This window comes from Hylobates moloch, unplaced genomic scaffold (assembly GCF_009828535.3).
Source record: "Hylobates moloch isolate HMO894 unplaced genomic scaffold, HMol_V3 SCAFFOLD_5, whole genome shotgun sequence".
In the NCBI taxonomy this organism is placed as follows: Eukaryota; Metazoa; Chordata; class Mammalia; order Primates; family Hylobatidae; genus Hylobates; species Hylobates moloch.
The window spans coordinates 92,124,743-92,140,879 of NW_026652280.1; the positions used below are offsets into that span (position 1 = coordinate 92,124,743).

Sequence of the window (16,137 nt, forward strand, 5' to 3'; positions counted from 1 at the left end):
AGAGAATCAGGACTGTCGTGGAGGGTTCTGAGTTTCAGCAGGAACCCAGGTTCCTTCTGCCTTTCTGCTCTCCATCATCACTTCCTCATGCTCCAAGGTGGCTGCAAGAGCTCCAGCCATCATTTTTTTTTTTTCCTATTCTGGTCAGGAAGCAGGAGACTGGGACAGGGTTGGGGTAGACAGGAAAGACAAAAAGGATTTCCTGCAAGCTATGCAATAACTTCACCTTACATCTCATTGGCCACCTTGCCTACCTGGGAAGCTGGGTAAAATAGTTTTTCCTGTGGTCATATTGCTCAGCATTCAATTACTAAGTAACAAGAGGAGGAGGAAGGAGGAGGAAGAGGAGGAGAAGCAAAGAGAAGAAAAAGGAAATGGAAGTAGACGTGGGGCAGCTAACCTACCCTCTCTGACCAGTGCTTACTGAATGTGCTGTTCTTAAGTAATTAGCAAGAGACCCAAGAGCGCACAAAAGCTTTAAATGTGCCCCAGATTGAAAACAAGGTTTAGCTGGGGCTGCAGTACAAGCAGTTCTGTCACTTGCCACTATTTTTTTTTTTTTGTCTCATTCTTGTTGCCCACACTAGAGTGCAATGGCATGGTCTTGGCTCACTGCAACCTCAACCTCCCGGGTTCAAGCGATTCTCCTGCCTCAGCCTCCCAAGTAGCTGGGATTACAGGTGCCTGCCACCATGCCCGGCTAATTTTTGTGTTTTTAGTAGAGATGGGGTTTCACCATGTTGGCCAGGCTGGTCACAAATTCCTGAGTTCAGGTAATCCACCCACCTTGGCCTCCCAAAGTGCTGGGATTTCAGGCATGAGCCACCGCACCCAGCCTTTTTCTTTTCTTTTCTTTTCTTTTTTTGAGATGGAGCCTTCCTCTCTCACCCAGGCTGGAGTGCAGTGGTGTGATCTCAGCTCACTGCAGCCTCCTCCTCCTGGGTTCAAATGATTTTCCTGCATCAGCCTCCTGAGTAGCTGGGATTACAGGTGCCCACCACCACGCCTGGATAATTTTTGTATTTTTAGTAGACCATGTTGGTCAGGCTGGTCACGAACTCCTGACCTCAAGGGATCCACCCACCTCAGCCTCCCAATGTGCTGGGATGACAGACATGAGCCACCGCACCTGGCCACTTGTCACTTCTTACTCAACAGATCCAGTGGTGCCCCATGTGCTGCTATGTGGAGATGGTGGCCAGCTCTACTAGGAGGGTGAGCTAGGAGGGCCCCAGGGCTTGGGAGCAAAGCCCTATCCTCTTAAGAAATAAACATGATTCTTAAAGATGCATGTTCCGGCTTGCCACTGGGCTCCAGATCAGACAATATGTAACACCATGAGATAGCACACATGTGATCTGGGCGGGACACACGAAGACATGCATGGGTTGCACTGGGCAGCACACCATCCTCAGGGGAGGAGGGCTGGGCCAAGGCAGGAGAGCTGCCCAAGCCAGGGGCCATGCGCCCAGCATGCCCACCCACTCCCCCATGGCTCCTCACCTCCGCCTGCATCAGGGGCCTAATGAGGGATTTCTTAGGACAAGTTTGCTAATATCATTCCCATTCCACTAAAAAGGAAGCTGAGGCACAGGGACATTAAACAACCTGACCAAGTCAGGCAGGCTGTCACCAGGATTTCTGGCATCCAATGGGGCAGGAAGGAATGTGGATGGAAACTGGGGCGGCTGCCTGAAGCATCCCCTAGGACAACCACTTTCAGGGGAGCTGTTACTGGAAGAGGCCAGCACCTAGGAGCAGGCAGGGCCACCAAGGGTTCCTCGTCCTCAGGAACGATGGGTTGGGTCACTCTGCGAGGTAAAGAGATGCAGCCAGCCAAGCGAGCGGTTCATTAAAGCAAAGTGAGCATGAAGTAGGGAGAAGGAAGTCATCAACCTTGGCCACACAAGTAAGGTAACCTGTCCTCTCTGACCAGTGCTTACGGAATGTGCTGTTCTTTTTTTTTTTTTTGAGACGGAGTCTCGCTCTGTCGCCCAGGCTGGAGTGCAGTGGCGCAATCTCGGCTCACTGCAAGCTCCGCCTCCCAGGTTCACGCCATTCTCCTGCCTCAGCCTCTCCGAGTAGCTGGGACTACAGGCGCCCGCCACCACGCCCGGCTTATTTTTTGTATTTTTAGTAGAGACGGGGTTTCACCGTGGTCTCGATCTCCTGACCTCGTGATCCGCCCGCCTCGGCCTCCCAAAGTGCTGGGATTACAAGCGTGAGCCACCGCGCCCGGCAAATGTGCTGTTCTTAAGTAATTAGCAAGAGACCCAAGAGTGGGCAAAAGCTTTAAATGTGCCCCAGATTGAGAACAAGGTTTAGCTGGGGCTGCAGTACAAGCAGTTCTATCACTTGTCACTTTTTTTTTTTTGAGACGGAGTCTGGCTCTTGTTGCCCAGGCTAGAGTGCAATGGCACCGTCTCCGCTCACCGCAACCTCTGACTCAACAGTCAGACCTTGGTGACATGGGTCTGTCTTGTCTTCCTTCCCGAGATGCTGTGTGTTAAATGCGTGTTCCTCCTCTTTCCTTTGTCTTTCCTATTTTATCTCCGGTGGTTTTTGCTGGTTAAGTTTGCAATGTTCACCCACGAGCTTTACAACCAGGAAAGCGACGCAGCAAGAGTGGACGCCTCCCACCCTCCTGGCAGTTGCTGATAAGCCGCGGGCCGGGCCCTGGAGGGAGTGGGGGTTCACCTCTGCAAGGCTCGGCTGCACTATGAGGGCAGTAAAGTGAGGTGTGGGCAGAACGGTGTTTGTAGAAAGCAGCGAAATAGAGGGACTGTTGTGGGCCGTTTCGTTCTTCACCGTCTAAGCACCTTAACTTCCTGGAGAAACCCCTCCTTAGGAGGCCGGGTCTGCCTTGCATTGGAGAAGCTGCCAGCGGCGGTGCAGGCAGACGCCCTCAGCTTCCCTGTCAGCAGCACCTGCCCAACTTGGAACGGAAATGCTAGCAGCAGCAGCAGCGCTTGCACGGCGGAGGCGGCATCTCCAGCACCAGCACTCAGGGATGCGGAACGCTGGCGCCCTGTGGTTGCAGCAGTGACGCCTTTACTGTCCCAGTTCTGTACTCACACATCAGGCAGGAAGAGGCTTGGCTGTGACCAGCAGAAATTCCAGTGCGTGTCTGCATTTCCCGTACATCAAGAGCTCCGGAGGGCAGCCCATGGCTGGTGCAGCCGCTTTTTGGAGTCATCTACGTCCCAAGCTCTTCCGGTCTTCTCGGTCCTTGTTTTCTATCAATGCCTCCCACCAAGGCAGTCCCAATACCTGGTTCCCGCCCTCCAGGTATCCTGCCCCTGCAGAAGCAGAAGTCAAACCGCCTCCCTGCGGAGGCGCCATCCTCTCATTCGGATGGGAAGCCTCCCTGGCCGACTTCTGTTCTGACTCCATTGACCATAACCACGTCACGCAGCCTTCTGCTGCTGCGGGGAGGTGGGGCGGGGGGGTCTGGGGTTGAAAGGTTTCACCTGCTGGTCTCAATTGTGGGGCAAAGCCAGAAAGAAGGGACTAAGAACGGAGGCCACTGTGACTGGAGGCGTTCCCAGATGCACGGTCTTAGAAGTTCTCGAGCTTTCTGGGCAATGCCGTGAGCTACCCAGGATCTGTTATGAATTCCTTTTCACCTTAAGCCTTTCTTTTGATGGTAACTGAGAATTTTGCCTGATACCTAAGCATTCTCGAGCCTGGAGAGAGGCCAGGTGGCAGGAGGTGACCTGGGGAGAGCGGGGAGGAGCCGCTTCCCCCTGGCTGAATACAGGGCAGCAGGCGGGGCTGACCCTGGAGGGGGCGAGGTCAGCTGTCCTGATGCGGTCACTTATCTGACAAGCATGGTGGAGTGACACAGCCACTGGGCTTCAGACAAGTGACCGCATCAGGCCAGCTGACCTTGCCCCCTCCAGGGTCAGCCCCGCCGGCCGCCCTGTATTCAGCCGGGGGAAGCAGTCCCTCCCCGCTCTCCCTCAGGTTCTGCATTCTCCCTGATTCTGTGCTCCTCTGAGCATCTTCCCCGGGGGAAGAATGGGGAATTCCTGTCACTTAGTGACAGGCAGTCACTGAGTAACTGCTGTGGGCCGGGCCCAGGACACAGTGGCTAGGAGGTCAGATGCCCAGGGAACATGGGGACCCCCAGGAGCTCAAGGGGAGAGTCTGGGATGGGGGAGGGACAGCCAAGAGCGAGGTGATACACAGCCCATCGAGCGGGAACAGCGTAGGGAGCGAGGAGAGGGCCAAAGGTGGGAGAGGACAGCCGGGGGCGCAGGGGGACGGCCGGGGAGGGAGGGAGCAGCCAGGGTGTGAGGGACAGTCCCGGAGCAAGGGGAGCGCCAAAGGCGGCAGGTAACCGTCCAGGGCGTGGGGGACAGCGCGGAGAGAGCCCAAGGGGGAAGTTACAGCCGGGGTGTGGGGAGACAGTCCAGGTGCGCGGGGACAGCCCGTTGATCCAGGAACACTCGGCGGGCAGGAAGCACAGGGTGCGAGGCCGGGACTACGCGTCCCAGCAGGCGGCGCGCGGGCGCATCACTTCCGGCGGCGGCGGGCGGCGCGTGTGGGAGCGAGCGGGCGGGCTAGTGTTTACTTCCGGACGCCGGGGCTGAGGCCGATCGCGTCGGGCGGCGGGCGCGGCGGCCCCGCGCAGCCATGGACTGGCTCATGGGGTGAGTCTGCGGCCGGGCCGGGCCCGGGTGGGTGCCGGGCGGGGCGGCCGGGGCGCGGGTGGGTTGCGGGGCTCAGTGCGGGCACCGCCGCTCAAGGGCATCGGGCCCGGGCGGAGCAGACGTGCCTGTCCTGGGCGGGCCGGGCCGGGGCGGGCGTCTCGGGGGCAGCCCGGTTCTGGTCCAGTCAGAGGCCTGGCCCGACCGCCCCGCGCGCCCGGCTGTCGGTGGGCCGGGGCCTCGCAGGTTTCCCTGCCCTCTCCGCTCCCTGCGCGGGGCTCGCTTCTGGACTAAGTAACTTGAACACCGGTAGAGACAAGATCCTTAAGAAAAAGGAAAAATAAGTGAAAGACCCCCAGTTTCCTGAGGTACTCGCGGGGCTGTGGCCAAGGAGGGGAGCAGGACTGGCTGTTGCGGGCGGCGGACCCGCGGAGGGTCCTGGCGAGGTGCAGATCTTGCTGCGGTCCGCGGGCGGCCGGGGCAGGAGGGTGGAGTAGGAAGGAAGCCGGAGAAACTGCCCGCTCTTAGCTGGGGAGCCGCGGCCGCCTTCCCCTCCCATCCGCTTCTGTGTTTAGCTTGCTGGAAATCTGAGAAGCGGTACAGCAGCTAAAGCGTCGCTGCTTTGCCCGCAGCAGTTATTCTGGCTAAAGTGATTTAAAAAAAAAAACACAAAACTTTTTTTCTTTGGAAGAACAATAAGGACAGACATTTTCGCCCGACAGCGTGGTCCTTGCGCATCTCTGCCTGTCCCTGTAGCTACCCCTATAGCTCCTGCCCAGAGTCCGCTTACTCATTCCAGGGGCCTGGGGTGGGAGTGGGGAGCCGTTGCTCTTGGTTTTGGCCAGTGGAAGGACTTGTGTAGACACCGAAGTTCAGAAAGTGGAGTGAAAGGCTTGATGGACATTTTGTTTCAGTGTCTCTCAGGCCCTTGGGAGTCGAAGGGCGGCGTGGGGGCGCGCGGTCGGGGGGCTGTTGTCAGGATAACCAAAGAGAGGAATTAGAACCGTTCTTGGCATCGCATTGCGTGGACTTTAGTGTCGGGGAGACCAGGGAAGACAAGCAGCATGTGATGAATCAAGAGACGGCAGAAGTGCCCAGTGCAGCGAGGATCGGCCTGGAGCCAGAGTGCAGGGGTCAGGGCAGCTGTGCAGATGGCTCGGGGGACCAGCCATGGGGTGGGAGGGCTCATGTCTTTTTTTTTTTTTTTTTTTTTTTCTTGAGACAGAGTCTCACTGTGTCGTCCAGGCTGGAGTGCAGTGGCGTGATCTCGGCTCACTGCAACCTCCGCCTCCTGGGTTCAAGCAGTTCCCTGCCTCAGCCTCCTGAGTAGCTGGGATTACAGGCTTCCGCCACCATGCCCACCTAATTTTTGTATTTTTAGTGGAGATGGGGTTTCAAGGCCAGGTTAGTCTTGAACTCCTGACCTCGTGATCCGCCCACCTCAGCCTCCTAAAGTGCTGGGATTACAGGTGTGAGCCACTGAGCCCGGCCGGCTCATGGCTTCTTGAAGAGGCAACACTACTGTTCCAGCCCTGCCGCTTATTAGCTGTGTGAGTGGTCACTTCACCTCTTTCTTTAAATCACCTGCTTTAAAAAAACACCCCTAAGGCGGAAACTGTACGACTTGCAGTGCATGGTTGTGGAGGGAGAGACCAAGGTAAAGGCTTAGCACAGTGCTTGGCGTGTGGTAAATATTGGCTACTGTTAGTGTAGAGAGGTGTTTCATGCAAGGCCTCTGAAACCCACGGACACTGAGAGTTGAGGCCACACAGCTTTATTTAAAGTGTTTGCTTTATTCCGAATCATAGGCGCTTGCTTGCTTTCTGCATTTACTGGGACGGACTGCATTGGAAGCACCCAGGCCTTGGAGTGGGAAGTAGACTCTTGAGCGGGTGAGGTGAACCCACAGGGATTCGTGTCAGCGGGACCAGCCCAGTCAGCCGGGTTCCCAAGGAGGCAGCTGAGTGCGTTTTGTGAATGTGTGATTATTACCTGTGTACATTCATAAGTAGCAGGTACTTTGTGCCTGGAAGCTGACCAGCAGTCGGTCTTTTTAAACTCACTGAGGTCTATGCTTTGTAGATTTTGCTGTCATCATTGTAAATACTCAGAAATTAATACTAGCTTCCGGGGGACTGATTCTTCTTCTTTTTTTTTTTTTTGAGATGGAGTCTTGCTCTGTTGCCCAGGCCAGAGTGCACTGGCATGTTCTCGGCTCACCACAACCTCCGCGCTCTGGGTTCAAGTGATTCTCCTGCCTCAGTCTCTCAAGTAGCTGGAATTACAGGCACGCGCCACCAGCCCAGCTAATTTTTGTGTTTTTAGTAGAGACGGGGTTTCACTATGTTGGCCAGGCTGGTCTCAAACTCCTGACCTCAAGCAGTCCACCTGCCTTGGCCTCTTAAAGTGCAGGGATTATGGGCATGAGCCACCACACCCAGCCTGGGGGACAGATTCTTGTGACCCTTGTTAAGACTTGGTAACCAAATAGTCCTCCAGGGAAGGATGGTGGTGCACTCATCTCATGGGCCCCAGGCTGGGTTTGGGTGTCAGGGGAAGGCTGGCGAGGACCTTGGAGCTGCTGCCTCAGAGGGCCCTGGCCAGGGAAGGGGTGTTTGCCCGCTGCGTGGCTGTAAAAGTGGGCAGTTCCAAGAGGGCAGTGAGATTTTAAAGTGGGATTAGGATGGAGTGCAGTTGTCTTTGCATACGTGGTTTCAAATCTGTTGGACATTGTGAATCATGAATTCTTTAACAATTCCTTAAATATATGCTTCCCCCCCTTTTTTTTTTTTTTTGAGATGGAGTCTCGCTCAGCCACCCAGGCTGGAGTGCAGTGGTGCGATCTCGGCTGTCTCACTACAACCACCGTTTCCCAGGTTCAAGTGATTCTCCCGTCTCAGCCTCCTGAGTCGCTGGGATTACAGGCACCCGCCACCACACCTGGCTAATTTTTTTGTATTTTAGTAGAGATGGGGTTTCACCATGTTGGCCAGGCTGGTCTTAAACTCCTGACCTCAGGTGATCCGCCTACCTAGGCCTCCCAAAGTGCTAGGATTACAGGCGTGAGCCACCGCGCCTGGCTGTGCTTCCTGTTTTAAGTGGTACATTCCAGCTGTTCCTCCAGAGCCTGTTTTAAGCTGGTATACAAGGATGCAGAGCAGAGAGGGCCCAGGGACTACTCTGTCTCTCCTTCCCTCTGCTCATTTCACATGTTTATTGAGCATCTACTATAAAAATAAGTTGTAAAAGCTGAAGAGTGAGCGAGCCGCAGAGACCCACAGGTCTCTCTCATTCTGGTCCACTGCTCACTTAATCAGGCTCTGCCACTGGAGAGGGGTCAGCGGTGAGTGAAGAAGCTTGCTCCTATCTGAGCAGCTTTTGTGCAGTCATTGCCAGCGCTTTCGTTGGCCATTAATCCTTCAACTAGGTGTCAGTCTGGGATTGGGGAAATGTGTTATTTTTGACTATTTCTTGATATTTTTAATTAATTCAAAGCACTCACTGTCAGCCAAGTAGTTAGTTTGGAATACAAGTCTCTTATGTTTTAAAAGTTTTTTTTAAAGAAAAGATTTCTTTGAATTAGTTCATCTCAGATGACAAAGTATGGACTTGACAGTAGCAGCAAACGGTGCCTTTGCTTGCCGTGTTCTCTTCTGATCACCGGAAGAGTGTTCTGTAGATGTGCAAGTGAAAAGCCACGTCTTCCTTGTCACTGTGAGAAGAGCTAAGAGCCTGGCCTGCTGAGCATTCTAGCAGCCTTATCATCAGCACTCCCAGCTGCTCCTGAGGAAGGGGGGCCCTGCAGGGAAACCTGCTCGGGAAACCGCAACAGAGCCCAGCACGTCAGGACTGGTGACAATGAGCGTGACTGGGGCTTTTCTGGAGAAGGTTTGCAGGCATGGCTCTCCACCATCTCTTTCTCGTAAGTTTCCTTTGCTTGGCATTGCTTTGAGTTTGCTGGTGAAGTAGCTGTAAAGGTAAACTTTTTTTCTCTCTCCTTCTTCCTTTTACAAAGAGTAATTCGTAACTTGAAAACAGTTTCCACTTTTTGTATACAAGCTCTGTTCCATTCTGGGCAGCCAGTGACAGGATGTCATCCCTCACCACTGAGTTCTAGGCAGGTGGAGAGAAGCTTGAGATGCGGTGGTTTCTGTGGAGGCTAGGGGAGGGAGGAATTCTACCACACAGTGTTTGGAGTTTAGGAGAAACTTTTGTCTTGTCTTTAACTGACAACAGGCATTTGTGAAGAGGTGTGTGTGCAGTCAGTGTTACCCAACGGAACGCACAGCCCAGGAGCAGCTGAGCATCTGGGAATACAGGAGAGGAAACACACTTCCTCCCCTCCCGACTGATGGGAATGTAGCCACCCTCCCGCTGGCTCTGCACAGGGCCCAGTGTGGTGGAGTTTGCGGGGAAAGGCCCCTCTCCTCCAGGCAGCTTCTCTGGCTGGCCATAGCCAGGGCAGGGGGCCACGTATCTCGGGCACCCTTCCTTGGTGCTCTCCTGGCTCCTGAGGCCGCACGGTGCCTTGACACCAGTGCCCTGGTTACTCTCCAAGCAGCAGGTGAGCTGTGGATTAGCGGGCTCCGGCTGTGGCACCGCAGTGCTGGTAATTGAATACAGACTGCAGGTGAGTGGGGAAGGCCTCTCTGGGGCCGCTGGCCTGTACTTACTGACTCAGCTCTGATTGAAGACAGACTGCAGGTGAGTGGGGAGGGCCTCTTTGGGGCTGCTAGCTTGTGCTTACTAACTTGGCTCTCCCAGCTGCCTTCAGGGGTCCTCCTCTCTGACCGAGATAAAATCTCGTGTGTGTCTCTGCAGGAATGTGAATGGAGTGATGACGACCTTGTTTTTCTTCTTTCTTTTCTTTGCCTTGCATGGGAGGATGTTACTGTTGGTTGACAATGGATTCTGATTATTAGGACACCCAGGCTGAACTTGCTTGAATCTCTAGAGTTCTTTTAACAGCCTCATTGAGGTATAATTTACATACCATAAAGTTAACTTAAGTTTGCAATTAAATAATTTTTAGTAAAATTACAGGGCTGAGTAACCATCACCACAGTTTAATTTGAGAACTTTGCTATCATGCCCCAGAGAAGCCTCATGTCCACTGGCACTGCTCCCCATCCCCACCTCCAGCCCCGAGGCGACCAGCAGTCTCCTGCCGTCTGTGTGGATGAGCTGCCTCATGTGAATGGAATCCCAATACATGGGCTGTGTGCCTGGCCCACGCGGCGCAGTGTTGCGAATGTCCATCCATGGCGTTGCGTGTGTCTGCAGCTCCGTCCTCTTCATCACCAAGTGCAATTCCGTCCTGGGGAGACGTGCATCTGCCACTCTCCTTCCACCACTTATCCGCGGTTTGTGACTGTGACTTTTAGGACAGTGAGCTGGGCCTGTTCCTCAGCCGGGGTCCCCAGGTTCCTGAGTTCATGGGCTGCCGTGTACCAGGCTCTGTGCTGGGGTGGAGGTCCAGAGATGGAGACACAGCCATTCCCGCTTTCCTAGAGCTGTCAGGCTGGTAGAGAAGGGCCACAGGCAGCAGGAGAATTGAGGAGTGGGTGAGTGTGGCCAAAAGCAGGGGGCTCGGTTAGAGCAGGTATGAAGGGCTTTTCCAAGAGGAAAGGAGGAAGGAGGTGTGGCCCAGGAAGAGGCAGCAGCACATGCGGAGGTGTGGGCAGAGAAGCCGGCTGGCCCAGGTCCGCTATATCTCCAGCGGGCAGCCCTGGAAGGTCTGGTTTCAGGAATAGCCTCTTTCTATCAGGGCTCCACCAGGGCGCTTTTAGGCTTGGGTTTCAGAGGTGTTTGCCTAGGGTGGTGTTGCATTCAGAGTCCTCTTCTTTAAAAAAAAAAAAGTTTTCCATCACCCCTCCCTTTTCTAAATTAACCTTAAAAAGCAGTGGTCGGCCAGGTGCAGTGGCTCACGCCTGTAGTCCCAGCAGTTTGGGAGGCCGAGGCGGGTGGATCATGAGGTCAGGAGGTTGAGACCATCCTGGCTAACATGGTGAAACCCCGTCTCTACTAAAAATACAAAAAATTAGCCGGGCGTGGTGGCGCGTGCCTGTAATCCCAGCTGCTCGGAAGGCTGAGGCGGGAAAATCACTTGAACTGGGGACGTGGAGGTTGCAGTAAGTGGAGATGGTGCCACTGTACTCCCGTCTGGGTGACAGAGTGAGGCTCCATCTAAAAAAAAAAAAGCAGTGGTCGTGGATACATGGAGCCCTTTTTAGAATGAGCCTCCCCATAAACCCCTAGTGACACCCCTCCCATTTCTCCTGCTCGGACCGTCTACTAGGAACCCTTGCACAAGTGTCCTTGAAGCTGAGGGTGAGCCCACCAGGGGAGCTGCAGACGGCCTCCCCTGGTCGGGGGCTGGTAGACAGCAGGGCTGCGTTTCTCATCGCGAGTGTATCTGAGACAGCGCAGCCCCCACGTTTGCTTTAGTGTTGCCACCACCAAGCGCCACCCTTGTGTCCTGGCTCATGAGAGCCTCTTCCCAGCCCTGGGAAAGCCAGCCACACTAGGGGTCTGCCTGCCAAGTGCTGCTGTCAGATCGAGCAGGGGCTTAGTGCACCACCAGACCCCCTCTCCGGAGGAAGCCGTGGTGTCTGCTGCGGTCATCCGGTACGGGAGGAGGGGTGTTGAGGCCACTGTGAGGGAGGACCCCTGTGCCAGGCCCCTGTTACCCCAGTGTTTCCTCTTTGTCCACACAGCGGTCTGGGTTAGAAACATCAGGGCCCACTGCAACTTTTGTTAGGGCCACTGAGTGCTGGTTGGGAGCTTCAGGGCTGTGGCCTTTGTTTCTCCGTGGTGATTACTGTGTGTGCGGCCTCCTGCCAGTGCTAGACCTGTCTGGAAGGGAAGGGCGTGTGCTGTTCCCGTCTGTCTTTGGCCAGAAGAGCCTCCCATTCTTTGCCTTCACCATGTTTGTTTTTTTTCTGCACAGGATTTCTCCTGGCTGGGGCACACCCATTGGTGTTCAGCGGAAGTAGAAACAATTGGAACAAACATAAAATGTGGAAGCTTAAAGAGAAAAGAAGGAGATGGTGGGCAGGGCTTCCAGGCCACGTGTGATCTGTGGCACTGCTTGGCCTGTGGACTGTGGCCACACTCGCATTGCTGTCCCTGGCTCCCTTCTCTTTGAAGGTCTCCTTTGCCAGTGCACACGGCTACCTGGGCTGGAATGTCTGTTCATTCATCCCTGCAGTTGTTTGCGGATGTCCTGGGGCTAACGTGAGTTAGTTAACGTGAGTGAGTTCAGTGCCGCAGCTGCTGTTTTTTGCCCTGTGTGGTGGTGATTTTGGTCTGTGTCATCGAGCATTTCGCTGTGGTGAGCGGGGAGGCAAAGAGCTCCCACAAAGGTATGCAGCTTTTCCCTGCAGAAAGCAGGCAAGCTGGAGGGTTGGAAAGCACAGAGGCACCATGCTGTTTCCCCTTTGCCCGTGACCTTTGCGGGTTGGGAGACTTTTCTTCCAAGCACCCTTTCAGCAGCGCCTCTTCCCTTCCAGACATGGTGGCTGTGCAGGCTGTGGCTTGGCAGACCCTATCCCCACAGCAATGCAATCTCAGGAGCCCACGTGGGGCTGTTGTCTCGGGGTTTGGCCTGCACTGTCTATGGAAGCTCCTAACTTCTGCTTTGCTGGGACTTGTCCTCAGCCCGTGGAAAGGCCTGATGGTGCCAGGTGGCCCTGAGGAGCCGGATGCCTGAGCCTGGGGCCAGGCCTGGGCGTGAGCCCAGGAGCATAGAATTAGCTCGGGCGTGGGTTGAAAGCTGCTGGTGCGAGCATGGCTTGTCTGTGTTGAGTTTGTCTTGCACAGCCCTGGCCTCTCCCCACAGCCTGCGGCCGGCCCTCTACATGGGCGGCCGCTCTGGGTTCCGTCTCCTGGCACGTCTGCCCTTCTGCTGCATGCCCTGTTCTTTGTGCTACATGTGACAGGACCGTTTGTCATAGCAGCGGTGTCATGAAATACAAGAGTGTGGGCCTGAGAATCTGGGGTGAGTCAGGTTCCTGTTGGAGACCTGCACGCGCGCAGCCTGCTCTGAGCGCCCCGGACACGCGTGAACAGAGGCAACGGGAGCCACCTCTGGGCAGCTTCCCCACTGCCGAGGGGGACGGGAGTAAGGAGGTGTGGGATGGGGTGCCTGGAGGGGGTGCGTGGGAGAGCTGTTTGAATAGGGGCTCTAGAAGGCCTCTTTGAGAAGGTGCTGTTGAGCTGAGACCTGCGGAGGTGAGGGAGGGGACTCGCCATGCAGGCCTGTGGAGGGACCCTTGGCTCGCTGGTGCTTTGTCTCAGAAGGGCTGTCTTTGCCTCCTCCCCCTTATGGTTCCACGGACACGTGGGTTTTTATTTAGTATTTTTCAGTCGATTGTTGTCTTTAATAATATTTTGATGAATGGGCTGTGTCAAATTTAGCCAGCAGGAGCGCATGTGACTCAGCTCCTGTATCAGTTGAATAAACGAAGGGACAGGGAGGGAAGCCTCTGTGAGCAGGAACCAGTGAGCCTGGCTGTGTATCACCTGGATAACCTCTGAGCTGAAGAGCTGTGCCAGCAAAGCCCTCGAGCTCATGTGGGCATGGGGGACAGTCTGAGGACGGGAGGAACAGCAAGGAGACCTCAGGCTGCACTCAGGAGGCTTCGGTGGCAGGTCAGATTGCTCTTACAATTTGGCAACCATCTTATGAATATTGTGGGTTAAAAGAAATAATCAGTGTCACCGGTAGCCAAGTTTTTAATGTTAAAAAAGATGACAATATAGAATAAAATGAACCCCTGCAGGGTTCTGTGGGGAGTATTACTGTGAGAGCATCATTCTGTGCGTAGGCTGCGCTCCCTGCCGGCGGTGGGCTTCCCAGCAGGCGGCCTTGGCTCTGCGTGTGACATGCTCGGCCTGTAGCACCGTGTGCCCTCCTGAGCAGCTCTGCTCTGGTGGATGCTCTCAGCAGAAAACACACAACTTCGTGGTCCCCTCTTCTGCCCTTGGCAGGGGTAGTGTGTGGGCCAGGGTGCGGGTGTACATCCCACGCCCAGGACTGGCAGGCAGGCTGCATGGTCAGCCACCAGGGTCAGGTGTCAGGCGCTGCTCCAGACGCGTGCATCTCTGATCTTGGGCATGGCTCAGCAGCCTCTGGCTTGGCCGTGGGTGGTTCCTGCTCACCTGTTTCTGAGTAATCAACCCTGGAACTTCTGGGCCTAACATCACCTTTCCCGCATCTGTGGGCTGGCGGGTGGGGCTCTGGCCCCACAGGTTATTCCTGCACTGCCACCCGTGGTGGCTGGGCTGGCAGCCCTCAGGGGCCTTGCTGTCATGGGTGTCTGCTGGGGTGCCACAGTTTCCCCCACATGGATCTCTCCAGGCAGAGTTTTATATCCTCATCCTAGAGCAGAGTTTTTGGACTTCTTGCTCTCAGGACCCCTTAAAGTCCTTGTTGAGGCTGGGCATGGTGGCTTCTGCCTGTAATCCCAGCACTTTGGGAGGCCAAGATGGGAGGATCGCTTGAGACTAGGAGTTCAGGGCCAGCCTGAGCAACATAGGCAGACCTCATCTGTACAAAAAAGTAAAAAGAATTAGCCAGATGTGATGGTGTATGCCTCTAGTTCCAGTTTGGGAGGCTGAGGCGGGAGGGTTGCTTGAACCCAGGAGGTTGAGGCTGCAGTGAGCTCTGCACCACTGCACTCCAGTCTCGGTGATAGTGAGACCCTGCCTCTAAAATTAAAAAAAAAGTCCTTATTGAGTTTACGTGATTGAGCTATGAATATTCATCTTTTAGAAATTAAAATTGAGAATGTAAAACAACTTTAATTCAGTTAGAAAGAATTAAAAACCCAGTATATCTTAACATAAGTAACATTTTTAAAATTTAAAAAAACCTATTATCTTCTAGAGTCAAATAAATAGAGTGGCTTTACTTTTTGCAGATCTCAAGAGCTGGATCTGTCAGGTTCTGTGTTTATCCTGCTGTAATTTTACAGGCCAAGTGGCTTCCACAAGGCTTTGGCACATGGCACCTTTGTGTTATTGTAAAGAGTGCTAACCTCATGGTCCCAGACCACACTTTGGGCTCTAGGGCTCCCCACGTGGCCTCTCTTTGCCTCTGCCGGGAAGGCCTTCATCCCAGGAGAGCCATCATGAAAATGGCTGGAAGACAATACATCCTTTCAGCTACCTTCTGTTGGTCAGGGAGTCACGGAGCCACCTGGATCTGGGGGTGGGAGTGGTTAGGAGTGAACAGCCTGCCTCTGGATGGAGGAGGGCTCCAGGAGGCCCTGGTCGGTCACCCCAGAGACCAAGGCTTTTTCTCCCTCCCTCTAACTTCTGGGCAGGGCTCAGCCCTCCTCCCGTGCTACCTTCCTCTTCCTGCCATTTAGTTTTCCTCCCAGGGCGTGCAGCCCGGCAGCACTGTGGGCCATGGGGTTGTGCAGGTGGGGCAGGTGCTGTCTCCGGGTGCCACTGAGGGCTGCTGAGGCAGAGCCAACACTGGACGGCCCGCGTTTCCATTGCTGAGCTCTCGTGGTGCCCGCTCAGGTGAGCGTCGGCCTGTGCAGGCCATGGCCCAGCGTGTTCTGTGGCTTCACCCAAGCTTTCAGCTTGGTTCAGTCCAGTGTCACTGTGACAGGGCTTCAGTGTGGCCTGAGAGACGCCTCTAGGGAGAGGCTGCTCAGGCAGCCCCTCATTTAGGAAGAGCTCCTGAGCCCTAGTCGCTGGTCTGAGGGGGTGTTGGTACTCAGTGCTGGCCTGGACTGTGTGGACTGTGCTGGGAGGTATGGGGAGCACACCCTGGAACCCACCGAGCCACATTGCCTGGGACTTACCAAGCAGCAAGCTGGCCCTAGCAAAAATGGCAGAAATCGTATAAAACAGGCTACAAGCAGATAAGCTGCTCCTGTGTGGCTGTGTCCACAGTGTTTTCAGAAGCTGCTGTTTGTGGGCTTTGTCCTTTCTGTGTTTGGTCAGACTTCTCTGTGGAGGCACTGCACGCCCCTTCGCCAGACGTCTCTCTGCACTGGCAGTGGTCTTACCAGCCCTGGGTGGGTTCCTTGGCTACTCAGCAAGACAGACCCCATAGGGCTTCCCAAGTGCCATTCTCTGACTCAGCGAGCGGGACCTCAGCATGGGCCCAATGGTCTCCAACAGGGAAGGAAGGGTGCATGGGAGGTGAGGTTTACTGAGCAGGGTTTTTGGCCCCACAGGGTGGGCAGAGGGAACCGCGGGTAGGGACAGCAGGACCCTTCCCTATCACTGCAGCTCCCCCTGGGTTGGTGCTTTTATAACAGTGGGCAGCGCTGGCTGGTGGAGTCCAGGAGTGGTGCTGAGGATGGGGCTGACCCGCACCTGCCTCTGGCTCCGCAGGGCCTGGCCTCAGGTTGTTATGCTCAGCAGCCATTCATCTTCCCAGGACCCATTGGACCCTGCTGGTGTCCTATGTGCCTTGTGCTGGGGGGGACCTTAGGAAGAAGGACACGTCCCTGCTCACCTGGGA

The 16,137-nt window shown here is 55.1% G+C and overlaps 1 protein-coding gene across 2 annotated transcripts in view; it reads left to right on the forward strand.

Moving 5' to 3' along the window:
* Positions 1 to 4,535: 4,535 nt before the first annotated feature.
* MOB2 (MOB kinase activator 2) overlaps positions 4,536 to 16,137 on the forward strand; it is a 69,691-nt gene continuing 58,089 nt past the window's right edge. The window contains exon 1 of one of the 2 annotated variants that reach the window (XM_032153865.2): positions 4,536 to 4,655. In XM_032153865.2, coding sequence (XP_032009756.1) covers positions 4,639 to 4,655 — 17 coding nt within the window. In that variant the 5' untranslated portion in view covers positions 4,536 to 4,638. The remainder of the gene's footprint in view (positions 4,656 to 16,137) is intronic. The other variant, XM_058439087.1, reaches the window with a different exon arrangement.